The sequence below is a fragment of the Scomber japonicus genome, chromosome 22, assembly GCF_027409825.1.
Source record: "Scomber japonicus isolate fScoJap1 chromosome 22, fScoJap1.pri, whole genome shotgun sequence".
In the NCBI taxonomy this organism is placed as follows: Eukaryota; Metazoa; Chordata; class Actinopteri; order Scombriformes; family Scombridae; genus Scomber; species Scomber japonicus.
This window is the reverse complement of record NC_070599.1, coordinates 21,865,699-21,887,321: the sequence shown is the minus strand read 5'-3', so window position 1 is coordinate 21,887,321 and position 21,623 is coordinate 21,865,699. Positions and strand designations below refer to the sequence as shown.

Sequence of the window (21,623 nt, the reverse complement as noted above, 5' to 3'; positions counted from 1 at the left end):
TTCAAAAATGAAATGTATTCTTTCTTGACCTATTGTCCAGAAAAATGTTATTCTGTCTTATTTACTCATTCCTAGAAAACTATTGAAACGAGTTGATGTCTTTGGGTAATAAAGAGATGTACAGTTGTGTGTCATCAGCATATCTATGATTAATCTACTGTTCTCGGTTATTTCCCATTGGCAGCATAAAGAGACGAAACAACACAGGTCCCTTGAGTAACCCTAAATGTTATGCTAGTGTTAGATGAGGACATAATCCTACAATCCCCAGCTCACTGTTAAAGATAATGAAGGCAATGCCGTTGTTATGTACGTCAGTGTAGTCGTCTTTGTTATCATCCAGGCCTCATTCATCCAATTTTAGAACAATTAAAGGTTATTTTGTAGACTGGGGCCGAGTTGAGTTCATGCTGTTTAACGTTAACCTGCATGGGCTTAAGAGGCTTATCGGTGACACTTGCAGGACAACAGAGGTTTTACTTTTGACTTCTTCAACAAAGAGGGAGCAAAGGCTGCAGAGAAGATGATCTGGGTTATGCAATGATCCGCTGTTGGTTTTAATTGAGTATGTGTTCATATTTGAGTCCAGGAGTTTCACTTTCATCTGATAAATCTTCATAAATCTGCACAATTTACTTTAAATGCCAACATTATAGGAAGTTTGTGGAGTGTTGGATTGGTGAATTGGCAATATAGCACATCTGTCATGCCAGGAGACTGGAGTTTACACCCCATTAACGACCAACAATTAATGTTAACCTTTACTTTCATGATCTTTCTGTCACTATAACCAAGCTGCAACAGCTTTTAAATGTCAAAATTATCTGATTCCAACTTCTGAACTGTGATCTTTTTCTGGTTTCTTTAGTCTTTTATGACAGTAAGCTGAATATATTTGGGTTTGTGGACTGAGGACATATCTTTGGGCGCTCAACAACTCGATTATTATCTCAGTTAATCCAATTAGTTGTCAGACAGTGGTGAAAAATGCCAGTCACTGTTTCCCAAAGCCAAAAGTGACATCTAAAAAGGTCCTGTTTTGTCCACAACACCCAAAGGATATGCAATTTAGTGACTTAGAAGACTAAAAATACCAGTCAATATTTATTTGGACATTGTTTTTGAACCAAAATACTTGCTGATTCATTTATTTAGCCTTTGTCACTCATTCATCCAAGTCATTGTTGTTCTTAGTGCCCTTAATTAACCTCTCTAACTAGAGTTTGACTAAGCACTGTGATAGAGCAGAGCGCATTCTCAACTGTTGTGGTCATGTGACGCAGCTGAGCAGTTTGAGCCGAGCTGCTGACCAGGTACGCCTGCGATGACGGCGACCACGTTACATTTACCTGCAGCCTGCATGGCTTGTGCTGCAGTAAGCTCGTATCAGTCTGAGTGTGATGTCTGGTTTGTGGCTGTGGCTGCTCTAACAGGATTAGCCGGTTTATCCCTCTCTTACCGGTGCTCTCCGTCCATTCTGTCTATTCTTACACTGCTTGTCCACTTGAACCTGTAATCTCTTGTACGAGGGGCGTACGCGAGTTAACGAGTTCGCACATTCATTTCGTCGTGTAGAAACAGACATCAATCTTATCAGCCTCATCAGCTTTCACTGTCATTATCTGTCCACTGCTTTAAACTCTGTTGTCCTTCTTTCTCTCAGTCTCGCCATGCTCACAGTTTATCCACCATCTAATCTCTGCTACTCTTTTTACCCTGATGATGGCATCTTTATCTTTCTCACCAATGCTTCTCTTTGATAGCTGAACATAACTTTTCTCAAGGCAGTTTTTTTCCCCTACACTGCATTTCACACGATGTAACACTGCCTCCTAAAAATTACATCAAACTTTATAGTACTTTTACATACATGGTAACAACACACAAAAAAGAAATAAGGAGGAAAACACTATCATGAATTTTAAAAAACGAATAAAATGTAAAAATTAAGAATACTCAAATTAAATAAAATGTAATAATTTTGTTTTTAAATTAAATGAAAGAGTTCAGTCTAGACCAGCTCTATGTTAAAATCAATCAATCAATCTTTATTTGTATAGCGCCAAATCTCAAGGCACTTTACACATAGAGCAGGTTCTAATCTGAACTCTTCAGGTTTAATTTTAAAGAGACCCAACATTCCCACATGTGCAAGCACTTGGCGACAGTGGAAAGAAAAAACTCAATTTTAACAGGAAGAAACCTCAGAACCGGACTCTAAGTGGGTGGCCATCTGCTTCGACCGGTTGGGGTAAAATGCCTTCAGATTGACGGACTGATTGAAGCAACATAATACTGCCTAAATTATATAGTCTCAAATTCTAGATGCTCATTATATTTACAAAATGTCATTTATTTAACCTATCTAATATATGCATGTAGCAACAGACACATGCAGATTCTTGTATTTATGCAACTTGAAGCATTTGGAAAAAAATCATGGTCTTTGTTCAACACTGAAAAGTCTAAAAAGGTCAAAGTTCCAGCATCATTTGTAGTAGACAGAACAAATTTATTATTAGACCAACATGTTTTGGCTTGTATCAGCTAATGACCAAGATGAGTTGGGTATATGGTCATGTGGCTTTAGGCCAGTCCTTGTTCCAGACAGGCAGGGAGGTCTGAAACAATGAAAAATGAAATAAGAGCTTTTTTAAAGATCCTCTCCAGACATGTTTTAGCATTTATATAAACATTTGCCACAATATGAGCAACAACAAAGCTGCTTTTAACCTCCATAAAAGGCTTAAGGTTGGTCATGCACCAAGAAATATTTAAAATGTTTCAATCCAAATCAGATCGCATCCAAAAAAAAAAAAAAAAAAAATAAGACAACTGTTTTCATTGAGGTCAAATCATTAGTGAAGTTTCTCTCTGTAATTCTACATTGTCTATTATTTGTGTTTTATAAACGGAGTGTCACTGTAGTCAATAAAATCTAATAATAATAATAATAATAATCATTATTGTGTTTGGGGTTCAGATGGTATCAGCGGAGAGGAATGTGTTCGTAAATAAATCGAGACTTGCTCGGGGCTCCCCTTCAACTCCAACCGATGATTTACAACGTCAGCGTGTTAAGACGGACCTGTTTAAACTGCCAAAACCTGATTTATAGTCCAGAAGTGCTCATTCTAATAAGTAATATTTTTATACTTTCCAGACCCTTGAGAATTACAAGATCAGCTCTGTCGAAATAAAGATTTAGTTTGAGTGAGTAAAAGTAGTTTTCTTCTTGACAGACGTGATAATTTTTTCCCACAAAACTGACATCGGTGACATTTAAGCAATATTTAACGCTTTAAAAAAAGGTTACAGATGACTAATGCCGACACTTTTTCCATCTTTTTCTTCCATATTCTTGCCCCACAACTTGAACACACACCCACCTTTTTAAGGGTTTCAAGATGTAACCTCGACTGTGAACTTAAATACTATGGTTCTCTCTTATTGTCTTTCATTCTGTGGTGATAAAAATACGATTGAGACGAATAGACAGGTTTTGTTATTCCAAGAAATGTGATGTTTCCCTCCCAACGAGTTAGTTCTCAGAGGTCCTTTGAGTCTCTCCACCACATGAGGCAAGAGTTTGCAATCATGCCTCCATCGACTGTCACATTAAGCCAAACTGATACAAACTCGCCTCGTTTTTTCCCCCAAAATCAAGGCCAGATTTCTGCTGCGAATATTTATTATAAAACAAGTCTCATGGTGTGAAGGTTTTCTTACACTACTCTTGAATATGACTCTTCTTTCTACAGTCACCATTTTAACACAAAGAGGTTTTGACAGGAAATAGATTCTGTGTTTAGAAATTGCAGCTCTCACTTCTGACCAGAAACACTTCCTGTTTGTCCATCATGCTCTTCTGTGAGGTTGTATGTATTAATTAATGATTCTTAACTTTCAAATTATTCAATTATGAGAGCTGATGAAGTTCAAAAAGCGGGTTAAGATGCATGTTTAGATATAGAGAGGATTTGGGTTCAAAAACCTTGAGGATCTATAAATATATGATGATGTAGCTGCATTTTTTAGCCACTTGGGGGCAGCAAAACCAGCTATTAAGACAACGTTGGCATATTGGCACCATATAAAATAACTTTTTTGCATTAGCATTAATTTGGAAGTCGTGTTTCTGGCAACGTAATGAATCTGACTCATATTGACTCACTTTTTATCTCTGTTTTGGTCTCCACCATCTATAAAGAGAAACTAACACTTTGGTTAACACCGTGTTCACCAACACGTCATTAACTTTGTCTGTCTGCCGTTTGGTTGTGGTGAGCAGGGAGCATAGTGTCTGGTTTTCATTTTGCAGAACCGAAACCGAAACGATGAGCTAATAGAAGCAAAAAAAAAAACAAACACTTTTCGTAGAGCTGAGGGGAAACCGCAAAGTCTAGCGATAATTCTCTGTGGGTTTGTCACATCGAGCATTATCTTTCATACAGTACTTAATCATTTAATCTGTTGTCTTTTAACAACCAGTGTCAGACTTCATTACTACAGTTTGTATGAAGATTCAACGATAAACCATTGAGGAATTAGAACAGAGGATTAATTAATAAAATGCTTCCCCTCTCTCTCCCTTAGAGTCGGACCCGAAGTCGTTTGGCATCCCGCTCTCCATGCCCTAAAGGAGAGCAGGCGCGACTGCTTGGACCTGGAGGCCAGCATCATGCGCTTCAGGGCCGAGAAGCGGCAGCTCTTCAACGGGAATAAGCCGCTGATCAGCCCCTCGTCCATCACAGGCGGAGGAGTTCCTGGCTCGCCGTCCGCAAACTCTGTGGCACCGGCGCCGATTTTTGAGAACCAGAATAAACCGCTGTCACCAACGTTTCTGGATAATACCGGACGAGGACAGAGAAGGGTGAGACACATGCTTTATGAAACATCTATAAAATGTGGGACGAACAGACAAAAACAGCTGTTTGTAGCTTAATTTATCCAAAAGGCTTTCAAAAAGGTGATTTAACTCTCCAACTAATAAAAAAAGCATGTAAATATAATTAAAATATCTTTATTTGGGACGAACAGAAAAAGTTGTGTGTATTTCTTTATTAATTTATCCAAAAGGCTTTCAAAAACGTGGGAAAAAAGTCCAATTGAAACCTTGAAATTAATTTAAAAATACACAATTGTTCATGCACAATTTTATTTCTTGACCTTTTCATCATTTATTTTTATTTTTTAATACTAATTTTTCACAAATTTAGTCTTAATGGTACCTCCATATACAGTATAATCCAAATTTAGGGCAAATAGGAAATGAATTAGCAGTGGAAAAAGGACTAAAATATGAAATAATGAAATAAAAAAAACTGAACCTAAAAATAATGTAAAATTATAAAAGTACTACAGTACAACTAATTAAAAAAAAGAAAGTATGTAAATATGATGAGAATATTAGGGAAATAGTCAAATTGGAAACCTTATTGTTCATGCACAATTTTATTTCTGGACCATTTTATCATTTTATTTATTTATTTACTATTGTTTCACAAATTTTGTCCTCATCGTACCTCCATATACAATATAATTCAAATTCAGGCAAAACAGGAAATTAATTAGTAGTGTGAAAAGGACTAAAATCAACTTTAAAATACAAAAGGCTCTTCAATATTAAACCTTTTAAGTTGTTAAAGTACTTGTAGTAAAATCGACAGTGCTTATAGTTCAGTTACTGATTAATTAAAACATTAAAGGAACTTTGACACCTTCGAGGACTATGAAGTGTTAAGCCATCAAACTGCTTATCTTATCATGTGTTATGTATATAAGAACATAGATAGTGAATATTAATTAATTACAGCTGTCAGTTAATGAATGTTGGGTTAAAAGAAAGTAGTAGTTTGAAATAACACTTTTACTTTTACTACTACTTCCTGCTTTTACAACATGTTATATAAATACTAGGGCTGTCAAACGATTAATTTTTTAAATTGCGATTAATCACAAAATTCCCATACTTAATTGCGATTAATCACGTTTTGAATTGCATGTTTAAAAAATGTTTAAAACATTTGAAGGCAGTTTTAAGCCCATAATGTAAAGCATTTCTTACCAGAGTGTCTTAACTGGGAATCAATCACGGCTCTGCTGCGACTCCCACACTCCAAAATGGTCCTTTGGTGGAGCTGAGGCTCGCTTGGCTGCACCTGGGTGTTTAGCGTGGAGGTGCTAACTCAAACTCGACGTACTCCGGTGGTAGTTAAACTCCGTTTGACACAGGTTGCATTTTACTTTTGACTTGTCAACTGAAGCGTCTGGAAGTGTTTTAAAGTTAAACAAGCCGTTCAAAAGTCCAGTAGCTCTCTTACTTTCCATCAGCGCGGTAGGTTTACTGCAGGAGGCCACTTCAAAGCATAGCGCTACAGCTAGAGGAGCCGTCTACGGGGGAGTAGAAGGGACAAAAAGGCTTGCAACATTAAAATGCGATTTAAAAAAAAAAAACGCGTTATGGATTGCATTAATCTAATCGCGATTAACACATTAACGCTGACAGCCCTAATAAATATATAAACTCTATATGTGAGCCAGAAATAACTTTCATGCAGAAGATTTACTATCATATCAGTTTTGAGCGTCTTCATCAACATTTTAATATTAAACAGCTGTTTTTCATTTTCTTGCTCCAAGTGCAACAGCAGTTTTGAATTTCACTTCTACTGTTTGCCAGAATTCCTCATTTAATCCAGTTTATTTGTGTGTGTGTGTGTGTGTGTGTGTGTGTGTGTGTGTGTGTGTGTATTTTTAATATCTGACCACGTCTCCCAGCTGTAAACATTTTCACAACCAATCCTCCTGTTTGTTTCTACAAGAAGAAAAGTTAAGAAAAAAAAAGAAACTGCTGTGTTGCTGCTTCTTCTTCTTCTTCTCTTTTGTGTGTTTGTTTGCTTTTTCTCGGGTGTGAATCTAAAACGAGGCCCTCACACACACACACACACACACACACACACACACACACACACACACACACACACACACACACACACACACACACACACACACCCTGTAATCCTCAGCACATTGACCTGGAAACTGTTGTTATATTAAGCTCGTAATCAGTATCATTACGGCCGCCGAGCACAGTAATCAAAACCTGAACCGGCTATCAAGTGTAACCGCCGAGGTAAACACGTCTTCTCCACAGTGATCATGTGATACAGCGTCGAGAAGGATCCAAATAATAAAGAATATATTCATTTTTATTTAATTAATTTAAATATCTATCAATGACTAGTTTTAACCCTCCTGTCGTCCTCCCGGGTCAAATTGACCCAGTCCGTTTTGACTGTTCCTTCTTTCCTCCGTTCCTCCTTTCCTCCTTTCCTTCCTTACTTCCTTCTCTCTTTCTGTCTTTCTTTCTTTCCTCCCTCCTTTCTTCTTTCCTCCCTCCTTTCCTTCCTTAACTCCTTGTCTCTTTCTTTCTTTCTTTCCTCCCTCCTTCCTTCTTTCCTTCCTCCTTCCTTCCTTACCTCCTTCTCTCTCTCTTGCTTTCTTTCCTCCCTCCTTCCTTCTTTCCTCCCTCCTTTCCTTCCTTACCTCCTTGTCTCTCTTTCTTTCTTTCTTTCTTTCTTCCCTCTTTCCTTCCTTACCTCCTTCTCTCTTTCTTTCTTTCTTTCTTTCCTCCCTCCTTCCTTCTTTCCTCCCTCCTTTCCTTCCTCCTTCCCTGTCTCCCTCCTTACCTTCCTTCTTCCTTCCCTCCTTCCTCCCTCCTTTCCTTCTTTCCTTCTTCCTCCCTCCCTTCCTTCCTTGACTCAAGGACAACAGGAGGGCTAAAGTTGTCTATTTATGTGGATAGAAAGCAGGTAAAAGAAAAAAAAAGATAGATAGATAGATAGATAGATAGATAGATAGATAGATAGATAGATAGATAGATAGATAGATAGATAGATAGATAGATAATTTAGAGATTATGTAAGATAAGAGCATGAATATTCACTTTTTAAATATAAATCTAAATGACAGAGTGTTTAAACTAAAGACAGTGCTTTACATTAAGCAGATTACTAACACTCTGTAACTGACTCAATGATAGAAAAAGTGAGGAATGGAGGGAAAGACACAACGTTTTCCCATCCGTCTCAAACTAAATGGGACTCTGACTCATCCTCTTACAAGCGTCTGGACTGTAGCGGCTCACTGTTTACATATCTGATGTCACACACACACACACACACACACACACACACACACACACACACACACACACACACACGCCTGCCTACATACATGCAGTCAGCTGGAGAGCTTCATGTTGACTGATGAGGCAGTGAGCTGGCGTTGTCGCAGCGTCGTGTCCCGAGCGGTGACAGATAGCGTACACAGCAGGAGTAAAGGTTGAAATTAATGGGTAGAAGAAGATGAATAGTAGTGGAGGAGAGAGAGAGAGAGAGAGAGAGAGAGAGAGAGAGAGAGAGAGAGAGAGAGAGAGAGAGAGAGAGAGAGAGAGAGAGAGAGAGAGAGAGAGAGAGAGAGAGAGAGAGAGAGAGAGAGAGAGAGAGAGAGAGAGAGAGAGAGAGAGAGAGAGAGAGACACTGCTGTGAGGACATTTCAAAAGTTATTAAAGTTTTTTTTCTCTCTATAAACTCAGATTAGGAGCAGAGAGAGAGAGAGAGAGAGAGAGAGAGAGAGAGAGAGAGAGAGAGAGAGGGAGAGGGAGAGGGAGAGAGAGAGAGAGAGAGAGAGAGAGACTTACAACTGCAAAGAGTTTTAACAAGTAGCAGATGGAGCTCAGAAAACAAAAGATTTATTACATTATTTGACACATTTAGTGGTTCAGAAGAGATCACTTTGGGGTGAATTACATATCTGGATGATGATTACTGAAGAATGCAATGCCAAGATAAAAAAAAAAGAATCAAACTAAAAAAAATAAAAAAAAAACACATGCATATCATCATACATTAACAATATCCCAATTTGTATGCATGAAACACAATGATGCAGATGTAAGAAGATAGAAATGCATTAAAAAAAGTAGCTTGATATCAGTATTTTAGAGATAATTCCATAGACTGTATAAAAGAAATGGACGTAACATCCGTGACGTCACCCATTGGTTTGTGGACTGCTGCTCGGAAGCCAATAGTTTCGAATCTAGGCAGCGCCATCTTGAAAATTTCAGGTGCATGCTGGGAAAAATAAAAACACGGATTCTACTTATATGAGCATGAGGCGGCGCCATGGGCGGAGCGGGGAGGTTGCTATGGTTGCGAGGGCTGGATCTCGAGGACATTGGTCAATCAACCTGTCAATCAGGACGTAGCCACGCCCTAATGCATACCCTGCTTTATCGTCAAATATAAAATCAGGGAGGCCAAAATGTCCCAAATGAACATCATACTGCATTGAAGAAGGCTTTAAACTAGCGATTGAGACCATAAACACATTTTGAAAACGTTTACTGAGGTTAGAAATCAAGTGAGAAGTTGGTGAATTCTCCATTGACTTGTATAGAGACGGTCGCCCCCTGGTGGCCTTTTGATAGAATGCAGTTCTAAGTTACTTCTGCGTTGGCCTCATTTCAGAGGACCGGAACTCCCCGCCTGGATAATTCGTGTTTTTTAGAGGAGCTGATGTCCCCTGGCTCACCTGTAGTTCAAACCATGGTTCAAAAACATAAACACATTAATTTTTAGTGTATTAAAGTTTCATAATAGTATGAAAATGACTTTACTTCATACTATTATGTAGTTTAGATTCAGATTAGATTGCTTAGATTACAGTTATGGGTGAAAAAGAGGTTTTTATATCTTTATTATTTGAGCCTTTTAATAGCAGTTAACTAAAAACATCATTGCATTATACTACATATATACAATATATTTCTATATTTGAGGAGGGTTTTTCCACTTTCAACCTTTTTCAAGGAAGTTTTTAAGATTCTCAGTTTTAGAGGATAAAAAAAGGACATTTATAGGAGCAAATACCAAACAATATTTCATCCTTTTTATCCAGTTTAAACCTCATATTGGCTCGTGCATCTTATTTGTTTCTAATTGAATACATTCCCTCTAACATCTGAACCGCAGTGCTGGTTTGTTGGACCGTTTTCTTGCTGTAAATTCCTTTTTAAGACTCTTGACGTCCCTCCAGAAACCATTTGCAGTCCATCGACAAATGATTTATATATTTCTGCAGCTTCCAACTTTCTAAACTATTTATTGGATGGCAACGTCAGGATTAGTGACAGAAATTGACCCCTCGTTCTTTGCTCAGCCTCCTGTCCGGCTATCCGTCTTCTGACATTCTTTCCATTTTCTGCTGTCAGAGCTTCTCGGTCTGTTATTTTCTTTCTCCGTCATCTTGTTGTCGTCTTTTTGTTTCTCTGCCTTCACCGAACCTGCCGTCAAACCTTCATTATCATCAAATTGCAGATACAGTTGGCGTCAATGGTGGATGTTTGGGAAGTTTGAGAAGTTGGCATTGCTAAATCCTTTGTGTCGTCCTCCTGGGTCAAATTGACCACGTCTGTTTTCACTGTTCCTTCTTTCCTTCCTTCCTCCCTCCTTCTTCTCTTTCCTCCCTTCCTTCCTTCCTTCCTCCCTCCTTCTCTCTTTCCTCCCTTCCTTCTTTCCTTCCTCCCTCCTTCCTTCTTCCTTCCTTCCTTCCTTCCTCCCTCCCTCCTTCTCTTTCTTTCCTCCCCCATACCTTCCTCCCTTGCTTCTTTCCTCTGTCCTTCTTTCCTTCCTTCCCTCCTTCCTTCTTTCCTCCCTCCCTCCTACCTTCCTTCCTTCCCTCCTACCTTCCTTCCTTCACTCCTTCCATCCTCCCTCCTTGCCTCCCTGCCTCCTACCTTCCTTCCTTCCCTCCTTCCTCCCTCCCTCCTTTCCTTCCTTCCATCTTCCTCCCTTCCTTCCTTGACTCGAGGACAACAGGAGGGTTATTTAAGTATAAAAATGTGTATTTATCATCTAAAAGCTAGTATTTTAAGTCTGATAACTGTATTTTCCTCTAATATCGGCAGCTTATTGTGTTAAAGAGTCATTAATATTCCCCATTTTTTCAGTTTTTGTCACTAAGAATAACAAATAAAGCAAATATAACAACATTTTCTTACATCTCTCCTTTTAAATCTCTTTACCTGCAGGGCGGACTGTCCGTCGACTCCATTTCTGACCTGGTGGAGAGTCAGTCCCGCCTGTTGGAGGCTCTGCAGCTTTCCCACCCGGCCGAGCTGGAGCTGAAGAAATCACCAGGAGGAAGCTCAGGAGGAGAAGGGAGGACGCAGACCAAGCTAAGCCTCAACCCCATCTACAGACAGGTTCCCCAAGTGCTGGAAAGATGCTGCACTCACATCGAGAACTACGGTGAGTCCTCCAAAATAAACCCAATACTTAAATCTAGAAGCAGCACATTTCAGAAGTTTGTGTTAAGACAGAAATTCAAGCTGTCCGATGCTGTTGAAGCTAAACAGTTCTCCATTTTCTGTCCGCAGGTCTTCAGACTGTTGGGATTTTCAGAGTCGGGAGCTCCAAGAAGAGAGTGAGACAGGTGAGGACACTTCCTGGTCACTTATATCCACTTCTAATCTAAGTTTTTTTTATCATTTAAACGATGAAAGGCAGAAATACAGCTGAATGAAATGGACCAGGGTACTGCAAAATATAACAATATCTAACTATGAATACATTGTCGGACAGTGTATGAAATAAAATCTATACAGTATATCTTCCCAAGTTGTATCTTGACCCCTGAATTTAGAAAAACAACACCTCAGGAAGGAAAGATCACTATTTAAAATCTTTTAGCTGCTTTTTTTGTATGACAGCTGCTATACAAGCAAAGTTGAAAAAGACAAAATCAATAAGACAGAAAAATTCAAACACAAACTCAGTCAACACTGAAAGACTGCATGTGGAACCAAAAGGCAACACATTGTCCATCTCATATACAGTATTAGGCTTTACACAATCAGGATTTTTGGGGCCGATCACCGATTAGAGAGTTTAAATAAACCGATCACCGATCCGATCACGTCTTCTTTGTCCACGCTCCGTTTCTTAAACTCGGCTCCTCCTCCTCGTGTTCCTATCCAGGTACATTTGTGCTGTTGAAACATTTTGCAGATGCTTCCCCACGAGGTTCTTTAGTGTTGCACAGATTGTTAAATAGCTTGTGTTTTATCTGTCTGCCCACAACGCCCACATGTTTGTTTGAATCCGACAGCTCATGATTCAATATTCAAAAAACTTTATTGGGCTCAAAACTAGCTGTCGGATTCAAACAAACATGTCAAGCCATCTGCAACCTATTTAACGGGAGCATCTGCAAAAAGTTTCAACATGACGACATTGATCGGATCAGTGAATTAAGACATTACAGCCGATCTCACACATTGCATAAAATGCAAAATATCGGCCGATCCGATATAGCCGATCAGATCAGCGTAAAGCCTCTACAGTATACAATCTAGATTTATACATACTGTCACTCTGATTTATTAACAAGACTCAAACCTTGATATCTTATTTTCAAGAGCAAAAAAAGAATGATTGAAAACACTTATAGAAGCCCCGAGAGACTATTTTAAACATAAATGGAAAAAAATTGGTGTACAACTAAGCTGAGATATCTGATTGTTGAGGTCAGCTTAAAGTTATGGTTAAGATTAGGATAAGTCTCCAGGAAATGAATGTAAGTCGATGTAATGTCATGACTGAGTGTGTTTGTGCTCTGCAGCTGCGTGAGGACTTCGACGTGGGGGTGGACGTCCAGCTGGATGAGGAGCACAGCGTCCATGACGTGGCGGCGTTGCTCAAAGAGTTTCTCAGAGACATGCCTGATCCTCTGCTACCCAGAGAGCTTTACCCCGCCTTCCTGCACGCCAACCGTACGAGCACACACACAAACACACACACACACACACACATATACAAACACAACTACAATACACAACTTGGCCTACTTTCTAGAGATACTGTGCTGTCTCGTTGTTCTTGTAGCAATGACAATAAAGTACTTTGACTTTTATAAATGGACAAAAATACAATACTTGGCAATTCGGGGACATAAGAAGAGAGTTATCGTTGCCTTCTAAAGCCATTATGGGTGATGGGTCCTCCGTCTCTGTCAGGTCAGCTAGTATCAGCCAAACTTTGGTTCAGGAAGTGTTTTGTGGGTAAATTATGTTTTTCTTGTGTTTTTCTTGTGCTGTCCAATAAGAGTGTTTCGGTGATAAATCATTCTTTCGCTCCACTTCTATCGTCCTCATGATCTAACCAGATGGACAGAAAGTGCTTTGCTATTAACACTTTTTGGATTGCACTCACTTTGCACTTTCTCTGAATCAAAGTCCTGTAATGCAGTTTGTGTCCAGTAGGGGGCAGAGTCACGTTCAAACAAAGATTACCGAAATCTCATTTGTGCTGCTGTGATAGTAACATTAGAAATTAGGAGATCAGAAGTTCATGATAATCTTTCCAAACTTACCCAGGGTGCTTTGCGTTTCCAGATGAATCCACTTACGATTGCGTCATTCATTCATTCACCTGCCCATGTCTGCTTTTGTGGTGTTTTAACTGCCTGCTGTCACTGAAGTTTATATGTATGTATCCGTTTGAATGTTGTGATGCCCTCTGCTGAAACTGCAACCAAATCTACCTTCGGGTATTAATAAAGTTACTGTTTGAGAGAGAGAGAGGACTTCTAGCTACTTTGACCAACTCCAGAAGTGATCACATTCCTATCACAATCACATATAGATGTTAATACCATGAGTAAATTGTCTGCAGTGTATTTAGCACAGGGGTGTCAAACATGCGGTCCGTGGGCCAGAACCGGCCCGCCAAGGGATGCAATCCGGCCCACTTTCCTTCCTGTGTTCTTTTCCTTCCTTCCATCTGTCCTTCCTCCCTTCCTTTCTTCCTTCCTTCCATCTGTCCTTCCTTCCTTTCTTCCTTCTGTCCTTCCTTCCATCTGTCCTTCCTACTTTCTTTCTTCCTTCCATCTGTCCTTCCTCCCATCTGTCCTTCCTCCCTTTCTTCCTTCTGTCCTTCCTCCCATCTGTCCTTCCTCCCATCTGTCCTTCCTACCTTTCTTCCCTCCTTCCTTTTGCCTCTCTTTCCTTCCTTCCTTTCTTATTTCCTTCCTTCCTTCCTTATTTCCTTCCTTCTTTTTAATGATCCGGCCCACATCAGATCAAATTGGTCTGTATGTGGCCCTTGAATGAAAATGAGTTTGACACCTCTGATTTAGCAGATACTCCATACAATCTAACACTTCTCCAAATCAACTGAAACTCTTCCTCTCTTTGCGTCCCTGCAGTGTTGAGAGGAGCAGACCAGTTGCAATACCTGCAGCACCTCCTCTACCTGCTGCCTCCCTGCAACTGCGACACCCTGCTGCGCCTCCTCACCTTGTTACACACCGTGCAGAGCTTCGCCCAGGACAGCATAGGAACCAACAACGAGGAGGTAACGTCACTGCAGAGTCGTAGTTACATTTACAGTCAATCTGAAGAGTATCTAACTTCTGTATCATGAAGTATAAGAAACAGGATAGACGTAACGTTGGGAGAAATTTGATTTGAATGCTGTAAAGTCGGCGTGTTTTAATGATTCTTGGTTGAAATTGGTTGGTTCATAAGCACAAAACATTATTGGATTTTGATGTAAGAATACAAAGAAATTGATTTATTTTGGCATAGATTGTTAAATAGGTGCACAGTATGACCAAGTATGGGATTTTAAAAGACTTCATTTCATCTTGACTTAAAAAAAAAGCTAATTTTAATAGTTATGCATGTTTTTAAAAGACCTACACACTATATGATTTTTGGCTATTCCATATGAAACATGGGGAAGTAAAGGAAGCCGGGGTATTGCATTGACAGGTCTAAAAATGATTATTTATGCACATTATTACGCAAATTGCCAATCGGTTCAGTTTATTTGTCCGACTTCTGCCAATTACTAAAGTGCAGTAAGTAAAAAACAATATAAAGACAATAAATATTTAAATAAAAACTGTTACAATTAAAACAAAAAAACACCCAAAAACATGGAGTAAGATCCCATTTTATCTTCTTACATAATTTTGGTAATACTGATGTATCTGCTGTTGTAAGATTACTGTTTCACACGGTGTCTCACACAGTGAGGTCTTTATTACGAGACCACAAACCAAGATATGAGTCAAAAACCACTGCAGGCAAGTTCTTGGAAAATCGAAAACAAGACAAATGCTAAGAAACCATGGATGCTGCGTCATGGTCTATTTAGACATCTTGTGGTTTGTGGACTCCTGTTTTGAAGCAAAGAGTTTGACATGTTTTTATGTGAAGTGAGCATAATTGGATGAGAGTGTGGAGCTGAAGAGGAGCTACCAAGAGTACAACTGAAGCCCCACACAAACCGCTGCGGTGGTACTTAAGCAATGCCCTAAAGCAGTCTATTTACTCAAAATGGGACAATAATTGACTCTAGACTTGAAACTAGTGTTTTAGACCATAAACTCATCAGGAAACTGTTTACTGAGGTAATAAATCAAGTGAGAAGTAGGGTCATTTTCTCATAGACTCCTATTGAAATGGACTTCTAGAGGCTCCACCTGCTGGCCATTAGAGAGAAAGCAGGTTTAAGGCATTGTTCTTCCTTTTTAGACCTGGAACTGCCTGTCAGATGATAGTTTCCTGCAATTTCAACAATGTTAAGTAGTAATATCAATAATTTGTTTATTTAACCTTTTAAGTGCATCAAAGTTAATGAGGATTGTACTTTACTCCTTTAAGTGGCTTTTCCTGTAGATAACTTGATTTAAAATGACCCAAATCGCTGATACGATGATGGCGACCAACATCAGACTCTCCCCTCTCTCTCTTCCCTCCGTTCAGATCAACGGTAACAAGATGACGGCTGCTAACCTGGCGGTGATCTTTGGGCCCAACCTGCTGCAGAAGGAAAGAGGAGGAGACATAAGTCCTCTCACGATGGGGATCGAGGACAGCACGGCGATCATCAGTGTCACTCTGGTCCTCATACAGAACTACAGGAGGCTCTTCACGGTACGACACAGTTAGAGATAGATAGATATTCACACGCTCAGACTCTGATTCGTATCTCAAAACGAGTCTTTCAATAGCAGGAAAATCAAGTAGAGTCAAAGGTTTTATTGTTTTTGTAGAGGACAACCTTTCTTTTATAGACCAGATAAAGCAGATAGATTGTAACTAAAAGGGTAAGAAGCTGAAAAGGTGTTTTTTGGTTTCATTTAACCCACAAAATACAGATTTTAAGACAGAAAATAAAGCATCCTTTACACTTTACATACACAGTTTAAAAAGAGTTGTCCTTTAGTCTAAATTTGTGGTTGCTTCTCTGACTTTTAGGTATAATTTCCCAGGATTGTAGTAAAGATTTCAGAAATAGTGGAATCAGAAAATTCAGACCAGATACTAAGAAATAAATCTATGAAGTATTTAAATTATTGTGTATAAAGTAGATTATCTTTTCTGTATAAGGTGTAAATGCCGTTTCAAAGCAGTCACTGCCAGAAGACATGGGCCTGGTGGGGAAACATCTTTGTCAATGTCAAATTTTGATATATTTATTCTAAAAAACAAAACATAATCAGCTTATAAAATACCCACCATGTGTTTGGGTTTTTAAATTATAAAATGTAATCTCCTCCTCGGGTCTTTAAAACCCACAAATACCCAATAAAGTACAGAGATTATGATGTCATAGTCCTCGATAATACTAGTATAGTGAAATATCAGATATCATTAAAACACGCCTCTGTGTGTTCCTCCAGGTGTCTGCAGAGCTGCAACAGGAAGTCCTGATGAGTCTAATCCAGACCGACCCGGACATAATTGACTATCTGTTGCGCAGGAAACTCAGGTAACCATGACAACCACTCTGTCAATCAAAATCCACAATGAGATATCAGGGCTTAAGCTCACTGCTGATGACGCAATCGTCTCTCTCTGTAGCGGCTGTCATCTGACGGTGGACAGCAGCAGCGAGACGGGGGGTCGTCGGGATACAGGGGCGTCTCTGGACTCTGTCGGGGCGTCGAGTGGGAGTCTGTCCCCGCTGGAGCCCCCCTCTCCTCTCTTCCCCCCCGACGGGAGCGGAGGCGAGGGAAGCCTGACCAGCGAGATCTTCCTCAACGTGCTTAAACTGAACCAGAACAGGAAGCGGCAGGAGACGAGATACGGTATGATACTTTTACTGATGTCATGGCAGGTGGTTCTTTCTGGGGATTTGGGGACTTAAAGTGTATTTTTATTAGATTTTGAACTTTGAAATGTGACTATTTTCAGACCAAGACAGATAAAGACATGCAAAATTGAATTAATGGATATAACTCTTAAACTCTAGTTTCGAATGAAGGGTGGAAAGCTCTAATAAAACAGCTTTTAGGCCATTATATAGGGAAACTTTGAGACATATAGCTGGTTTTTAAATCAATAAAAAGCTGAATTAACTTTTAAAATGATATAAAAATGACTTATGAAGAGTTAAAAGAAGTCGCTTGAATATTTCTAGGAACTAGACTATATTGATTACAGGTGCTAATTGTTATTTAATACTTGTTTTGAGACAGTGAGCATCAGATTTCATGGATAATCTTATTGGAGAGAAGAAAAGGAGCTAAATCTTCTTTCTTGGAGATGTCAGACAAGAGAAGTGAAAAACAGTTTCTCCATTTCAGAGAAATTCAATCAAAGACAAACTGTGCAGAAAGCTGTGAAACGGCCTATTTTTGGGGAAAACATTGATTCCAACTAATTATTTATCTACCGCTACGATTCAGCGTTTTTTTTTTTATTACCAGGATTTAGTGAAAACTCTAAAATTCACCATTTCCAGAAATATAAATTTGGCAGCTTTCAGATGTTTTTTGAAATCATCTCGACCGTAATGTTAGGAAATAAAAACCTGTAATTTTATGAGTCCTAATAATTTCCACGTATCTTTCCTGGAAACAAGCGCTCGATCTGGTATTAATGATAAAAGAGAAAAAGGGAGACAAATCTCTCTCCGAATGATATTTTTACGGCTGCAATTACTTATTTTTTTTTGTATCTGTTTAATCTGCAAATTATTCTCTCACTCACGCGGTTAATCATTCAGTCTATAAAATGTTTTTAGATGTTTTTTAGTTACTTTAACTTTAACTGTGTCGAGTTCATGAACAGTTTGTGATTATCTTTAAAGGACCATTTCATTTACATCAGGGGAGTCAAACATGCGGCCCGTGGGCCAGAACCGGCCCGCCAAGGGGTGCAATCCGGCCCACTTTCCTTCCTGTGTTCTTTTTCCTTCCTTCCATCTGTCCTTCCTCCTATCTGTCTTTGTTCCCTTTCTTCCTTCTGTCCTTCCTTCCATCTGTCCTTCCTACTTTCTTTCTTCCTTCCTTCCTTTCTTCCTTCCATCTGTCCTTCCTCCCATTCTTCCTTCTGTCCTTCCTCCCGTATCTGTCCTTCCTTCCATCTGTTCTTCTTCCCTTTCTTCCTTCTGTCCTTCCTCCCTTTCTTCCTTCCTTCCATCTGTCCTTCCTCCCTTTCTTCCTTCTGTCCTTCCTCCCTTTCTTCCTTCTGTCCTTCCTCCCATCTGTCCTTCTTGCCTTTCTTCCCTCCTTCCTTTTGCCTCTCTTTCCTTCCTTCCCTTCTTATTTCCTTCCTTTCTTCCTTCTTTCCTTCCTCCCTTTCTTCCTTCTGTCCTTCCTTCCATCTGTCCTTCCTTCCTTTCTTCCTTCTGTCCTTCCTTCCATCTGTCCTTCCTCCCTTTCTTCCTTCTGTCCTTCCTCCCATCTGTCCTTCCTCCCTTTCTTCCTTCTTCCCATCTGTCCTTCTTACCTTTCTTCCCTCCTTCCTTTTGCCTCTCTTTCCTTCCTTCCCTTCTTATTTCCTTCCTTTCTTCCTTCTTTCCTTCCTCCCTTTCTTCCTTCTGTCCTTCCTTCCATCTGTCCTTCCTCCCTTTCTTCCTTCCTACTTCCTCCCATCTGTCCTTCTTGCCTTTCTTCCCTCCTTCCTTTTGCCTCTCTTTCCTTCCTTCCCTTCTTATTTCCTTCCTTTCTTCCTTCTTTCCTTCCTCCCTTTCTTCCTTCTGTCCTTCCTTCCATCTGTCCTTCCTTCCTTTCTTCCTTCTGTCCTTCCTTCCATCTGTCCTTCCTCCCTTTCTTCCTTCTGTCCTTCCTCCCATCTGTCCTTCCTCCCTTTCTTCCCATCTGTCCTTCTTACCTTTCTTCCCTCCTTCCTTTTGCCTCTCTTTCCTTCCTTCCCTTCTTATTTCCTTCCTTTCTTCCTTCTTTCCTTCCTCCCTTTCTTCCTTCTGTCCTTCCTTCCATCTGTCCTTCCTCCCTTTCTTCCTTCCTACTTCCTTCCATCTGTCCTTCCTCCCTTTCTTTCTTCTGTCATTCCTTCCATCTGTCCTTCCTCCCTTTCTTCCTTCTGTCCTTCCTCCTATCTGTCCTTCCTCCCTTTCTTCCTTCTGTCCTTCCTTCCATCTGTCCTTCCTCCCTTTCTTCCTTCTGTCCTTCCTCCCATCTGTCCTTCTTGCCTTTCTTCCCTCCTTCCTTTTGCCTCTCTTTCCTTCCTTCCCTTCTTATTTCCTTCCTTTCTTCCTTCTTTCCCTCCATCTTTTTAATGATCTGGCCCACATCAGATCAAATTGGTCTGTATGTGGCCCTTGAATGATAATGAGTTTGACTCCTCTGATTTACATAAAACAGTTTATAAATCAATTAAAAGGTTTTCAGGACTTCATTTTGACGAGCATCTCTAAACTCCCGACTCAAACAGAAAGATAACATCTGCAGATTCAACATCTTTAAAGTATTATTTTATATGTTAAATATGTTAAATTAAAACTGAAGACTTTGTCTCTCTTCATCCAAACTCATCAACTAGAAGTCTCTAAAAAGCTTTAACATGGTTTTTCATTGAGTGTTGAAATGATTGATGCAGCAACAGCACCATCTAGTGGCAGAAAATAGGAAGTTTAAGTGGTTTTGACAGTAAAAACTAACATTCAGTACTGTTTTTTTGTTTTAATATTTACTTACTACTTACTATTATTTATAAATGGCTAAAATAATAAGAGTTAATGGAATAATAAAATATCACATGAATTGTATCCAATTTTGTCAATTTTTGTGCAAAATTGATCATGCATATACTGATTTTTTTTTAATATTTTTTGTTTTTTAGGGGTTTTTCTCTCATTTTAAGAACAGTCTCAACTCTTTATAAATAATTGTATATATTTAAACGATATAATCAAAGTTAAAATCAGTTTATCTAAACATCATTTCATTTACAATGACAATAATAATATTAGGCTAATAATTTCACTGTTTAGGTCATACATATACCTCTAAATAAGCAGTAGGTTACCACAGTAGAACATTTAGATACCCACATTCAATCACATATTAGATATATTTATTTATTTTAATTAATTAATTAATTTCATCACTACTGGTGCCACCCCCATGTACTGATGCTCTGACATAACGTACTCCTGTTCTTGTCTGCTGTCTGATGTCTTGCAGTCATTGTTTGTTGAATGACTTTATTAGACCTCTTGGGGACTAATAACCTCTTGGGGACTAATAAAGTTGATTGAATTGAAGGAAAAGGAAGGAAGGAAAGAAGGAGAAAGGAAAGACGGAAGGGAGGAAGGTAGGGGGGAGGAAAGAAAGAGAGAAGGAGGAAGAAGCAAGGAAGGAAGGAAGGAAAGACGGAGAGGGGAAAGACGGAAGGGAGGAAGGTAGGGGGGAGTAAAGAAAGAGAAGGAGGAAGAAGGAAGGGAGGAAGGAAGACGGAAGGAAAGGAGGGAGGAAGGAAGGAAGGAAGAGAGGAAGAAGGAAGGAGGAATGAAGATGGAAGGAAAGGAGGGAAGAAGGAAGGAGGGAGGAAGGAAGGGAGGAAAGGAAAGAAGGGAGGAAGGAAGGTAGGAGGGAGGGAGGAAAGAAGGAAGGTAGGAGGGAGGGAGGAAAGAAGGAAGGAGGGAGAGTGAGAGAAAGGAAAAGCGGAAGGAAGGAAAGAAGGACGGGAAAGGCACTTACGCAAAGAAAAGTGCCGCTTAAACCTTTTTCTCCTGATCTCGATCCTCCAGGTGAAGCCCCTTCAGGTAAATCCATCCGACACATGCGTCAGTTCCACTCCCACCACAACCTGCTCAGCCTGTCCCAGTCCTCCTCCTCCTCCAACACCAGACTCCACATGCAGGACTCGGACACCCAGGACCGCCGGGGCCCGCTGGGGTCGGCGCTGAGCTACGCGCTGAGCGGCGGGGGAAGCGGCAGCTGCTCCAGTCTGAGCGGCTCCTCCGAGAGCAGCATCTGGGTGAGGCAGGCGCCGCAGGAGGAGAGCAAGCCGTCACCCGCCGCCAACTTCTGGGACTTCTTCACCGGGAAAGGGTCGAGCTCGGAGACGATGGTATGATGAAGGGCGAGGATGAAGAGGATCAATATAAAGGGGAGAGAGAGTGTGTGTGTGTGTGTGTGTGTGTGTGTGTGTGTGTGTTTTGCTGTCGGAGGTTGTTTTTATTTTATTTTTGAAGATGTTAAAGGTGCAGTATGTAGAATTTAATGGCATCTATTATATTCACTCTGCTGCAATTTACAACCTCACCACTAGATGGCACTAGACTAAACTACAC

At 39.9% G+C, this 21,623-nt stretch overlaps 1 protein-coding gene across 1 annotated transcript in view; it reads left to right on the top strand.

The window, feature by feature from the left end:
* Nucleotides 1-21,406, top strand: part of arhgap36 (Rho GTPase activating protein 36) — a 138,945-nt gene extending 117,539 nt beyond the window's left edge. Inside the window, 10 exon segments of the mRNA XM_053343782.1 lie at nucleotides 4,597-4,629; nucleotides 4,632-4,873; nucleotides 11,099-11,318; nucleotides 11,447-11,502; nucleotides 12,691-12,841; nucleotides 14,275-14,423; nucleotides 15,842-16,012; nucleotides 16,762-16,850; nucleotides 16,943-17,169; nucleotides 21,093-21,406. Of these exon segments, the coding sequence (XP_053199757.1) occupies nucleotides 4,597-4,629; nucleotides 4,632-4,873; nucleotides 11,099-11,318; nucleotides 11,447-11,502; nucleotides 12,691-12,841; nucleotides 14,275-14,423; nucleotides 15,842-16,012; nucleotides 16,762-16,850; nucleotides 16,943-17,169; nucleotides 21,093-21,406 (1,652 nt within the window).
* The last annotated feature ends 217 nt before the right edge of the window (nucleotides 21,407-21,623 follow it).